Genomic DNA, 12,771 nt, shown 5'->3' on the forward strand with positions numbered 1-12,771 from the left:
GTAGCAGCGGTTCGGGGGTAAAGTATCTGCAGAAGATGGACACGTATAAATAGTCCGTGCCGCGAAAAATCAGAAGGACAACAAGTGGACCGAAATCACGGAGAGCAACAGAAATTCAAAACGCAGAAGTAGAAGGAAGAAGAATCGTGAATCAAATTCGATTGAAGAAAAAATGTTTCCTGTTTGCAACCTTTCTCCTGTTTCTCTGCAACCGGGCATGGTGATTCCGGTTCCCGGAAAATCTACCGGACAGTCTTCGTTTCTCTCTGTCACCAACTCCTCGTCTTCCGGCGAGAGAATCAGCACGCGCCCAAGTACTATTTCGCCATTCGAATCCCGAATCTCTCTCGTTTTCGCTCTGGCTTCTCAAGCCAACTCTCTCAGCCAGCGACGTAAATGTTTTTCTCTATCCAACTTTGTGATTTCTCTCCTTCTCTTTCACTCTTGAATCTCCCTAACTAATAACTAATTTTCGTGCCGCAGTTCTAGCTGACGTTGCTGCCGAGACTGCCAAATACTTGTTTCCGAAGAGATTCGAAAGCCGTAATCTCGAGGAGGGGTTGATGAGTGGTACATAATTATTTTTTGTCCTATAAAACGCAAATTGCTGTTATAATGTTCACTTTTCTTGCGTAATTAATTGTTTCGGTGTTGGAGCTTCGTTGCAGTTCCGGACCTTGAGACTGTCGAGTTCAAAGTTTTGGGCAGAAGGGACCAGTATGAGATTCGGGAAGTTGAGGTGTGTGTGTGCTAGCTCTCTTTTCTTTGAAATAAATTTTATACTTCAATTCATTTCTTTTATAATTCTACATATATGTGCTTTCTAATATTTAATGCTAGAGTAAATTATACTTATCATCTATGAGATTTTGTGAAAATGTTTTCAAACTGCCATTCAGGACCTTGAGCCATTCGAGTTTAAACTCTTCTTACTTTTTTAACATTTACAACAACCTCTCTTGTTGGATAGCAAGGCGTAATGTTTTTCAAAGAAGTAAGAGGGTTAGTTTAATGTATAAGAAGTGTCCGTTCGCGTAATGTTTTTCAAGCAATTAAAAGATGTTATTGTAAGGGTAAAAAAACACTGAAGTTGTATAATTTCACGAAAATCCTAATAGATAGTTAGCGTATTTACGCATAATTTTTTTAAGCGTTGCACTTAGACAATTGTCAGCCAAATATAATAAGTTATTGCATTTAGTGATGGAACATTATAACGTATCACGTGCTGTATCTTGCTTCTGTATTTAAAAGACTCTCCTTTCTTGATTTTCGTAGTCTTTAGAGGTTATATGTTGTTAATTAATTCCTTACATTTCCATGCCACGCTAAGTGCGTTGCTGTCACTGACAAACCATCCGGTCTTGGTAATGTCTTCCTTGATCTGATGATTATCTTTGCAGCCTTACTTTGTGGCTGAGACAACAATGCCTGGGAAGAGGGGATTTGATTTCAATGGTGCTTCTCGGTCCTTTAATGTCTTAGCTGAGTACCTTTTCGGTAAGGTAGTTATATTTTAGAACTAACGACATTCATACATTTTAAAAATTTACTGTGTTGCATTCGATCACTACCTCCTTTTGTTTTCCCCTTTTATTTTGAGAGAAGACATAAGTTATATATGTGTGCTGTTGTTTTCATGGTAGAATACAAAGAATGAGAAAATGGAGATGACTACACCTGTTTTCACTAGTAAGAATCAATCTGATGGGGTTAAAATGGATATGACAACTCCTGTGTTAACAACAAAGGTATTATGTTTATTTTATGGATTTCGTGAAATATCTCATTGACAATCTTTATCTTATTTTTTTTTATATGCATTACCAGCAAGTTTAGCATAATTATATCCGTTTCAGCAAACATAACTTTAGCAACGTACCTTTATATAACTATAGCAAACATTGTCAATAATGGCAGTGAAATAATTGCATCTAACTTATTTTCATGGTCTGAACTTTTATATACTATAATTCACAATTTAAAATCCATGTTTCTGTAATTCAGGTTCAATTGAAATAAATCTTTCATAATGATTCAGTAATGTCTAAACTACCCTGGCATATATTTTCAAGCTGATTTTTCTTAACTTTATCCAAATACTTAGTTAAAGGTGACGCCTGAAAATTCTATCAAATTCGTATGTTCTTTTAACACATGGTCTAATTAATATGTAAAGTTTAAGTGTGTGAGATTGGATAAATTGATACTATTTTCCATTTTATGAATTACCTATATCTATCCCAATTAGACGGCGTTATAACATAACACTATTATTTTAACCATTTAGTTCACAGGTTCCTCTTTCGTTGTTTTTCCCTTTTTGCTTCTGTTATGATATAGCCAGTGTGTGGATTTTGTGATATTATTTTCTGGAAGTTCTGTATTTAATAATCAATACAACTATTCGATTAGGAGTTACTTTTTAATATATATATTTGTAATTTATGATGTTCTAATTTATCATTGTATTATCTTAGATTGAAGATCAAGACAAGTGGAGAATGTCTTTCGTCATGCCATCAAAGTATGGTGCTAACTTGCCACTGCCTAAAGATTCCTCTGTGACAATTAAAGAGGTGCCCAGAAAAATAGTTGCTGTAGTTGCCTTTTCAGGTGAGTTCTTGCCTTGGACATATTTCAGTAATTTGATTTCATTTCCCCCTGTTGTCTGTTTTTTAGGTTTTAATTGCGGAAACCCATTACTACTGTAAATATTTAACTACCGGACAATGTACAAATACAACACAATTGGTTTATTTCAATTTTTCAATCACATGTATATTTCTATGTATTTACGTGTGTATATGCATCTCGACGTGTTCCATTTTATTTTTTGAGAAAATGTGTTGCATTTTTATTTCAATTGAATAATGGTATGCCTGGGCATGAACCATAGTTGGTTAACCATAAAGTTATAAAATAGTAAACTAGACCTGTTTTTTGGAGAATTAAGAGAAAGAAACTCTCTTTTCATATTATTATCTTCACACTAAACACATACTTATACAATAATGAAAAACAGTAATCAACAATAAACAGTAAACAATAGGCTCCTACAGAGCCTATATCTAAAAACATATTACATTTCAACACTCCCCCTCAAGCTGGAGCATATAAGTCATATGCCCCAAGCTTGGAACATATGAATTGAATTCTAGGCCCCCTTAGAGATTTGGTCAACATGTCTCCGAGTTGTTCATTAGAATTGACAAATTCAGTAACCAGTTCCTTTGACAACAACTTCTCTCTAATAAAATGACAGTCAATTTCTATGTGTTTCGTCCTCTCATGAAACACAGGATTGGAGGAAATGTGTAGAGCTGCTTGATTGTCACAGTACAGTTTCATTTGCTCATTTTCACAAAACTTCAATTCTTGAAGAAGTTGTTTAATCCACACAAGTTCACATGTAGTCAGAGCCATAGATCGGTATTCAGCTTCAGCACTAGATCGAGCAACAACGTTTTGTTTCTTACTTTTCCAAGATACAAGGTTCCCACCAAGTAAAACACAATATCCTGTAGTAGATCTTCGATCAATTGGACTACCAGCCCAATCTGCATCACAATATCCTTTGATCCGAGTGTTTCCCTTGTTCTCATACAATAGTCCCTGTCCTGGACTTCCTTTTATGTATCTGAGAATGCGAAGTACTGCATTCCAATGATCAACATGTGGATTTTGCATAAATTGACTCACAACTCCAACTGGATAAGAAAGATCAGGTCTTGTTATGGTAAGATAAATGAGTTTTCCAACTAGTCTTCTATATCTCTCTGGGTCTGAGAAAGGTTCACCCTGATCTGTCATTAACTTTTGATTTGGGTCCATGGGATTGTCAATGGGCTTGCAATTTGTCAGACCTGTTTCCTCTAAAATGTCAAGAGCATATTTCCTTTGTGAAATAATGACACCTTCTTTTGACTGTGCCACTTCAATACCAAGAAAATATTTTAGACGACCCAGATCTTTAGTTTGAAAGTGATTGAACAGATGATTCTTTAACTGATTAATTCTAGTGATGTCATTCCCTGTAATAACAATATCATCAACATACACCATGAGATAAACACATTTGTCAGGAGAATAGTGACCATAAAACACTGAATGATCCGCCTCACAACGTTTCAGTCCAAATTTTTGCACCACCTGACTAAATTTACCAAACCAAGCTCGAGGTGATTGCTTTAAGCCATAAAGGGAACGACGCAACTTACAAACTAATCCAGACTCCCCCTGAGCAACAAATCCAGGAGGTTGCTCCATGTATATCTCCTCTTCCAGATCACCATGAAGGAAGGCATTTTTAATGTCTAACTGATAAAGAGGCCAATAACGAATGGCAGGCATAGCAAGAAAAATACGAACGGTACTGGTTTTAGCCACAGGAGAAAAAGTATCACAATAGTCTTGGCCATAAACTTGAGTATAGCCCTTAGCTACCAGTCGAGCTTTAAGGCGATCAATTTTACCAGTAGGACCAACTTTAACAGTATAAATCCATCTACAACCAACAGGCTTCTTATCAGGAGGAAGAGGGACAAGATCCCAAGTGCCATTGTGTTCAAGTGCCTTCATCTCATCAACCATGGCTTGTCGCCATCCAGAATGAACAAGTGCCTCATGAATATTATTAGGAACCTTAGTCGATGATAATGAGGAAACAAAGGAGAAATATGTAGGAGACAAGTTATGATAACTCACAAAATTATAAATAGGATATGGATTGCGAGTAGAACGAATACCTTTACGGAGGGCAATGGGCCAGTTATCATCTGAATCAGTAGAAGGTGAAGATGATGAAGGATCCATGGTCTGAGGATCTGATGCAGAAGGATCTGAGTCTCGAGGATCGTCAGTGTTAGGAGTTCGAGATTGGGTTCGACGTTGATATGTGATAAGAGGTGGAGGAACAATGTTATTTGGATTTTGATTTTGAGGTACTGAATCAGGAATAATTAGAGGATCACATGTTGGTAAAGGAAACATTTGTTGAACAGAGGAACGATCCTCCATGGAGGAAGAAAAAAAAGGTGTATCCTCAAAGAATGTGACATCAGCTGACATATAATATCTCTTTGTGGAGGGAGAATAACATCTATACCCTTTCTGAAGACGAGAGTATCCTAAGAAAACACACTTGATAGCTTTTGCTGAGAGCTTATCAAGACCTGGAGAAACATTATGAACAAAACACATACACCCAAATACACGTAGGGAAACATGGTATAAAGTGTCGTTGGGAAAAATGACAGAGTGAGGAATTTTATTATTAAGAGAGGAAGAAGGCATCCTATTGATAAGAAAACAGGCAGTGAGGACTGCATCGCCCCAATGATGTACAGGAACATTAGTATTCAACATTAAGGAACGTGCAGTTTCAATGAGATGTCTATTCTTTCTTTCTGCAATGCCATTTTGTTGTGGAGTGTGAGGACAGGTTGACTGGTGTAAAATTCCTTGGGAAGATAAGAATGAAGAAAATGCTAGAGAGAAGTATTCCTTAGCATTATCACTTCGAAGAATTTTAATTGTCTTCCCAAATTGGTTCTTAATTTCAATAAAAAAGGACTTGAATATGGACAAAAGTTCAGATCTCTCTTTCATTAAATAAACCCAAGTACATCGAGAGAATTCATCAATAAAGGTTACAAAATAATTAAAACCAAATGAAGTAACACGACTTGGTCCCCAAATATCTGAATGAATTATTGAGAAAGGAAAATCACACTGTGTCTCAGATCTTTTCGGATAGGAAGATCTAACATGTTTTCCTAATTGACAAGATTCACAATCTAAGACTTGGATGTTTTTGAGACTTGGAACCATCATCTTCAACTTGAACAAACTTGGATGGCCTAGACGATCATGCAGAAGTTTGGGGGATGAAGTGGTAAAGCAGGAAACTGAGGAATGAGGTTTTAAGAAATAAAGTCCTTGAGACTCATGTCCTTCTCCAATCAGACGACCTGTCCCATGTTCCTGTATAACAAAAGAATTGGCCGTAAAGGTTATGGAACAATTTAAGGTACGAGTCAACTGACTCAAAGAGATTAAATTGTATGGACAATTGGGAACATATAACACAGAATTTAAACTTAGTGAAGGAGATAAGGAAATTGTTCCAATTCCCTGAGATTTCACTTTTGATCCATTGGCAACGGTAATGAGATGAGGAATTCTTGGAGAAGACAATGAAGAAAATGAAGGAATGTTACCAGAGATATGGTATGAGGCACCTGAGTCCAGAATCCATGGATTATGACCTTCCACAGATTGAGATAGGCTGGCTATAGGCACACTAGTCATGATAGAGGATTGGCCAGGATTAGACGATTTTCCAGACTTGTAACGTAAAAATTCTTCATATTCTTCATTTGAAATTCTGGATTCTAGATCACCAGATTTAGACACATGAGCAACTTTGTCTGGATATCCATGTAGAACATAACATTTGTCTCGAGTATGGCCTAGTTTCTTACAGTATGTGCATTGAGGAGGAGGACGTATGCTACGACCACCACGTCCTCGGTTGCTTCTGCCTCCTCCTCTTCCTTGTGGCACTCCTCTTCCTTGTGGCATTATCATAGCTGATGTTCCAATAACATCGATTGAATTCTCATCTTTCACCAATGGAGGTACTCGAAGAAGTCGAGTAACCAAACCATCCATTGAAGGGATTTGATCACCAGCTAAAACTTGATCACGTACATGATCATAATCGGAGTGTAAGCTTCTCAGAATTAGGACCATGTAAAACTTGTCAAGCTTTTTATTGATCCCTTCTAATGAATCAGCTACAAAGAAGTTCTTTAATTCTTCTACAGCAGCCCGAGCCTTTGCTATATGAGAAACCATGTCATGGTTGACTTGTTTTAGAGAAGCTACTCTTTGGGTTGCATCAAAAAGACGTTGTACATCATTAGCAAAAATATCTTCTGCCCTCTTCCAGAATGATGAACATGTTTTATAGGGTCTCAAGATATCTAAAACCTCTTGCTCCACTGACTGCCACAAAATTGCGCATAACTGAAAATCCAATTTTTGCCATTGAGATTTTTCTTCATCTGGAACCATAGAGATATCTTGTTCTAGATGATCATGGTGTCCTTGACCAAGAAACCATAATTCCACTGCAGAAGACCAAGATAAATAATTTTTCCAGTTGAGTTTTGCAGATGTAATGATAGGAGTTGCAGATCGGAAAATGAACCAGACTTGGAGAGATATTCAACTATTGGGAGAGAGAAAACCCTAGGTATCAATTACACCCACTGAAACAGGGAAGTAAGATCAGATATAGGCTCAGGAGAGTGAGGCGAGCGGAACCCTAGATGCGCGGTGAAATTCCGACCAGCGTAGGGCGGCGCGTGAACAGTACGCGCGCGAGATCTGGCGGGCTTCGGCGGCGCGTGGTAGCGCGTGAGGGCGTTGCAGGGACGGCGACCACCAGGGTTGGGTCGCGCTCACGGAGGCGCACAAAACCCCTAAATTTTCCTGAGAAAATGGGGGTACCGGCGGCGGCGCCAGCGACGGCGAAAACGGCGGCGACGGCGGCAGCTGGTGGTTGATGGCGTCTACAGAAGAGAGCCCCGGTGCTTGGCTCTTGATACCATTTTGGAGAATTAAGAGAAAGAAACTCTCTTTTCATATTATTATCTTCACACTAAACACATACTTATACAATAATGAAAAACAGTAATCAACAATAAACAGTAAACAATAGGCTCCTACAGAGCCTATATCTAAAAACATATTACATTTCAACACTGTTAAATGTTTTTATTTCAGCATAAATGCATATAATTTTGTTCAAATTTAATTTAAAGTGCTCGATCAAATAAATAATTTTCTTGCCTTTGAGAATCAGGTTTTGTGAATGATGAAGAAATTAAGCAGCGCGAACTGAAACTACGAGAAGCTTTAAAAAGTGATAGTCAGTTTAAGATTAAAGAAGGAACTTCAGTAGAAGTTGCACAGGTTAGAGAATCTTAATGCAATATTGGGGTTAAAGGGAAGTTTACCCTTTGATATTTTTTTCTTCATATGTAAATTGCTTTTTTATTTGCTTGCAGTATAATCCACCATTTACTCTTCCATTTCAACGCCGTAATGAGATTGCATTGGAGGTGGAATGGAATAATAAGTAGTAATAGTATTCACCAATTTGAGGTACTTCTGAATTTCCATCACTGATGCTGTAAGCTGTAAAGGTTGACCAGTTCAATATCATGTATCGGATTGCAATAATAGATTTTTTGTTCTCAATATTGATGCATGTCTTGTATTTTATACATACACACACACAATATCAGAGTGGGAATTGTACAATCAATGATGGAGGATGTACCAATTAATGCATGTTTAAATCTAGCATTGTAAAATTACATTTGGATGTTTTCAGAGAAATTACTTATAAAATATCTGGAAATAGAAAGACCTGTCAATATTAAGATTCCCCATCTTTTTCTGTTATATATGCATACACCTTTTGCTTCTATTTCTTTTAACTATACTTCTCTGGTGGTGTGAGGCGGAAGTTATCTAATAATTTGACACCTTTGTTTTTCTCCCTTTCGTTCGTTGTTGTGCTTCTAAACTTGTGTCAAGCGGAGGTTTATTCTTCATTTGAAGCATTAATGTTCCTTGCTATGTGATGAAAGCATAAAAAGAACAGCTAAATCATCCATTCACAGTGTAGAGAAAGATTATATTCTGTCTGAAATGATCAAGAACTGTTCCGTATCTGATGCCAGACTGACACCTGTCTGATTCTCAAGCAGTGCCTAAGGGACACCTATCTTATTCCCAAATGGTTCCTTAATGCCTTTGCACACAAAAGATTAGATCAATCTACGTAGGATTAAATAGTTCATGATTTTATTGCTTCATAAAAGATGTGCTTCGAATGCTGAAGTGAGAAAGTATTTGAACTAAATCAAAGACAGTTCCTAAAACAAATCAAACTCCACCCAACTTGGCTATATATTTAGTAGGTGTATGTGTAACTCAACATTTCAATTTTCTTTTTTATCCTGGTTCTGTTCTGTTGATATTAAAACAGAGTAGAAATATGTAAGGTGGGCAGTGACAAACTCTGTGTCCACTTTTTATATAATGATGGATCTGTTGAAATTTAGCTTCAATATTCTAGATGTGTAGCTCTTTCTACGGCTAAAAAATATCTGGAAACCAATAGTTTATTATTATGTTAATGACTAAGAGGGAAGGATACCCTCTAGGAGTTAGGCATAGTGCTAAGCAATCTTTGCTCCTAGTCCTAGGGGAGGATAAAGGTTTGTGCCCTGAAGATGTAACTTCTGAAGAGGACTAAACCTTATTGCCCCGTACCTGAAAGGACTAGTCTTACACTTGAAGGATGCGTGAATACCTGTGAAACAAATAAATAACTGACAGGAAAAGAGTGTGAAATACTGCATTTTAAGAAATGGCATTTTACACAAGGCAATATGTTGGTACGCGTGTCAATTGTGCTATAACTGAGATTTGAAACATCTAAATTTTGATGGTTTTTGTAGAGTCTTTTTAGTTTGTGGATATTATATAAAGAGAAGATTTCTATTCCATTTTTGTTGCCTTTATGATGGCAGAATATAAGATTAATGAAAACTTAAATATAATGTTTGTGAAATTTCCTGGACTTCATGATCTCTTCCTTATCTCAAGTGTCATATATCAGTTTGGGAGGGTTGGATTGAATTGTTTATGTATGTATTGACAAATATCATCACACACAGTAGCAATCATTGCTGGTTTTTGTTTTTGACAATAGTACCTGTTCTAATAAAGAATTGATAATTGGTAACTTTAGAAGCCTACCACGTTGCCATGGTTGTTATGTATTAGATATTACATTTTTTTAAATTTATTTAAATTCAAATAAAGTATACTATAAAAAAGAACAACCCCTTTCCCCCAAGTGAGCTGCCTTATGACAAAATTGATTGCTCATTAACCTTCCCCACCTTTTCCTTCTCTTTGTTGTTTTCCTGTTCCTCTTAAATATATGATTCTTTATGCCTTGTCACTTCCAACTTCCTTTGTCTTTAGTGCATGACTAAAAAAAAAAACACTTCTTATTCGTCCTGAGTTCTGCTACCTTTTTAGGCTAGTGACTATTCCTCCCATAAGTGTCTAATACGGTGGCTTTAACAAGATGGTGATTGCAATGGGATTTGAACAACTGCACTGCAAATAAAGTCTACCCAGATGGTAACTTGAGTTGCCTACTAAGTCACACTAGTTGAATTTTCACAAAACCAATTTAAAATGATAACTTTATTCTATCTTTTAGAACGTGATTCTGTGTCCTCACGTTAGCTTACTGGTATCGAATCTAAACATTGCAATCTGTTGCTGCAAAACAGTAGCAGAAAATTCTATCAACTGTGTTGGTACAATGGTTATTGCCAAAACATGTCTCATGAGAAGGCAACCTTCAGTGGTCTCTGTTGTTTCTCACATAAATGTTGAGATAGATTAATTTGATACTTAAGTAGGAAATTTGATTAATATTGTACGGTTTTGATAATTTGAAATAATCATGCAGATCTAAGTGGTAGAGATTAAATATATATTCATTCACCATAAAAAATAAAATGGCTGTGGTTGAAATGAGAAGTTTTACACTTTCAACGAATATAGACGTTTTATCAGGAGTTGACCCGTCTCATCAGATTATGTATGGACTATGGAGTAGTGGCAATAATGGGAAATTGATCCAATGCAATAACAAGGAGAGCAATATAGCATCATATTTTCGCCATAAACTCCAGTGTGAATGGCAAACATAATCATATTTTCTCCATTATTTATTCCTTTCATGGAACTTGTATTTGCATTTGAAAATTCCGTGTGAATGCACACTTTACCTAGAAGGCTGGGTGGTAATAACTAATAAAAAAAAATCAGTGATTTCTAACGAATTCATCACCATACGATTTACAAGCATGCACAAAATAAAAAAAATACATTTTATATTATTTTAGTTCATATTTATCAGATTTAACTTGCTCTACACATCCAACCACCATTCCACATCTTTTCTTATTTCTTGTTGTTGATCCGTTTTTATTTTACTTTTTAATTTAATTTAAATTACCTTTTGTCCGTTTACATAATTCAATTGATATAATTAAAGTTGTAATAATTATAAATCTACATAATTATAGTAGATTACAATAACTACTCCAAGAGTTTAAAATTACATAAACATTTCATGTCATTTTATCTTTACAATTGTCTCTCTTAATTGTTTTAAAAATATTACACTTGGTATCTATTTTACATTACATAACATCCTTAATTATTTGAGAAACATTATAGTGTATCTGCAAGGAGGTTGTTATAGCTGTTAAAAAAAAGTGAAGATGTCTGTATAATTTCACGAAACTTCGACGTAGTTAGTACAATTTACTTGTATTATCAAATGTTCGTATCATTATTAGGAAACATAGTGACCATATCTTGAGAGATACTCAAACGGGTAAATATAGATTAAGAGTTGATAAAGGTGATGAATATTTTTGTACCAAAGACATAATTATAAAAAAACAAATTACACAATAGAAAGGACACTGTAGAGAAGTAGAAAATACATGCGAAAATAAAATGATCCATAGTTAATTGCAAATATTAATTTTCTTCGTGTAAATGGCCATTACCCCTTTATGTCTGTCTCTCTCTCCATCCGTAATTTTATAATTATTTTTTAATAATATTTTTATTTTAATAAATTATTATAATATCTATAATTTATTTTTATAAAAAATAGATATTCATGCTCGTGGTATGTATATATAATCTCATTTACAGGGGGATATTAAAACATAACCTTAATTTATAAAATGAATAACTGAGAGGAGTTTGAGCTTTCACTTGAGTTTGTAGTTAATTTTCAAGTTAAAAATTAGAAAGATAAGTGATTAGTCATCTCAATTTAAAGCTAGAGTAGTTTAGTTCACAAGCCATATCCTAGTCTGTGGTTATTATCAACAAAAAATTAGCCTCATCAACATTAATTGAGAAAATTTTGACAAAAATCAAGTCAGAAATATTTATAATTTGCATTAGTTGATAAATAATCTCTACAATATTAAGCCACAGATAATTCATGTCAACAACAGCTAAAAACTATGACTTAAATAAGCTGAAAATATTGTTTTCAACATTGATAAAGGTCCTGGCTTTCATAAATCAAAAAATAATTCTCTCACTGTTAGTAGAGAAAATCTTGATTAATTTTGCTTTGAGAAAAATAGTTTTGTTAATGTTGATGGATGTTGGTGGAAAACAACATTAACTGACATCAACCCTGAAAATAATAAATATTAATATTAACTAAAAAATTTATATTTAACATTAACTAAAAATCTGTAGATTTCCATAAAAACAATCATAATTTTCATCAACTAAGGAATAACAGTAACTTTGAGAATAATGACTCAAAAATAATCATTATCTTTAGAGAAATGTTCATCAACAACCGTTTAACAATTATATTGAAATAATAATACTTTAAACTAAATTGAAATGTCAACATATTTACCAAGTTCAATAAAAAATATCCTTATCGAAATTAAACTAAGACAGAATATGAAAAAAAAAAGATTCAAATATAAAATTTGGAGATCTATAATTTTAAGTAATTAAATTTTTTTCCTAAATTTAAAAAAATTAATTTGTTTTAAAATTTATATCAAAACCATATTATTTTGTCATAAAGTATTTTAATTATTTATAAAAATA

At 34.7% G+C, this 12,771-nt stretch overlaps 1 protein-coding gene across 1 annotated transcript; it reads left to right on the plus strand.

The window, feature by feature from the left end:
• The first annotated feature begins 7 nt into the window (after positions 1–7).
• On the plus strand, positions 8–8,465 carry LOC108328928 (heme-binding-like protein At3g10130, chloroplastic). Its single transcript, XM_017562838.2, has 8 exons — positions 8–392; positions 484–570; positions 669–739; positions 1,404–1,505; positions 1,647–1,751; positions 2,481–2,616; positions 7,874–7,983; positions 8,079–8,465. The coding sequence occupies exons 1-8, from the start codon at positions 173–175 to the stop codon at positions 8,151–8,153; spliced, it is 906 nt and encodes a 301-aa protein (XP_017418327.2). The 5' UTR covers positions 8–172; the 3' UTR covers positions 8,154–8,465.
• Positions 8,466–12,771: the final 4,306 nt, after the last annotated feature.

This window comes from Vigna angularis, chromosome 2 (genome assembly GCF_016808095.1).
Source record: "Vigna angularis cultivar LongXiaoDou No.4 chromosome 2, ASM1680809v1, whole genome shotgun sequence".
NCBI lineage: Eukaryota > Viridiplantae > Streptophyta > Magnoliopsida > Fabales > Fabaceae > Vigna > Vigna angularis.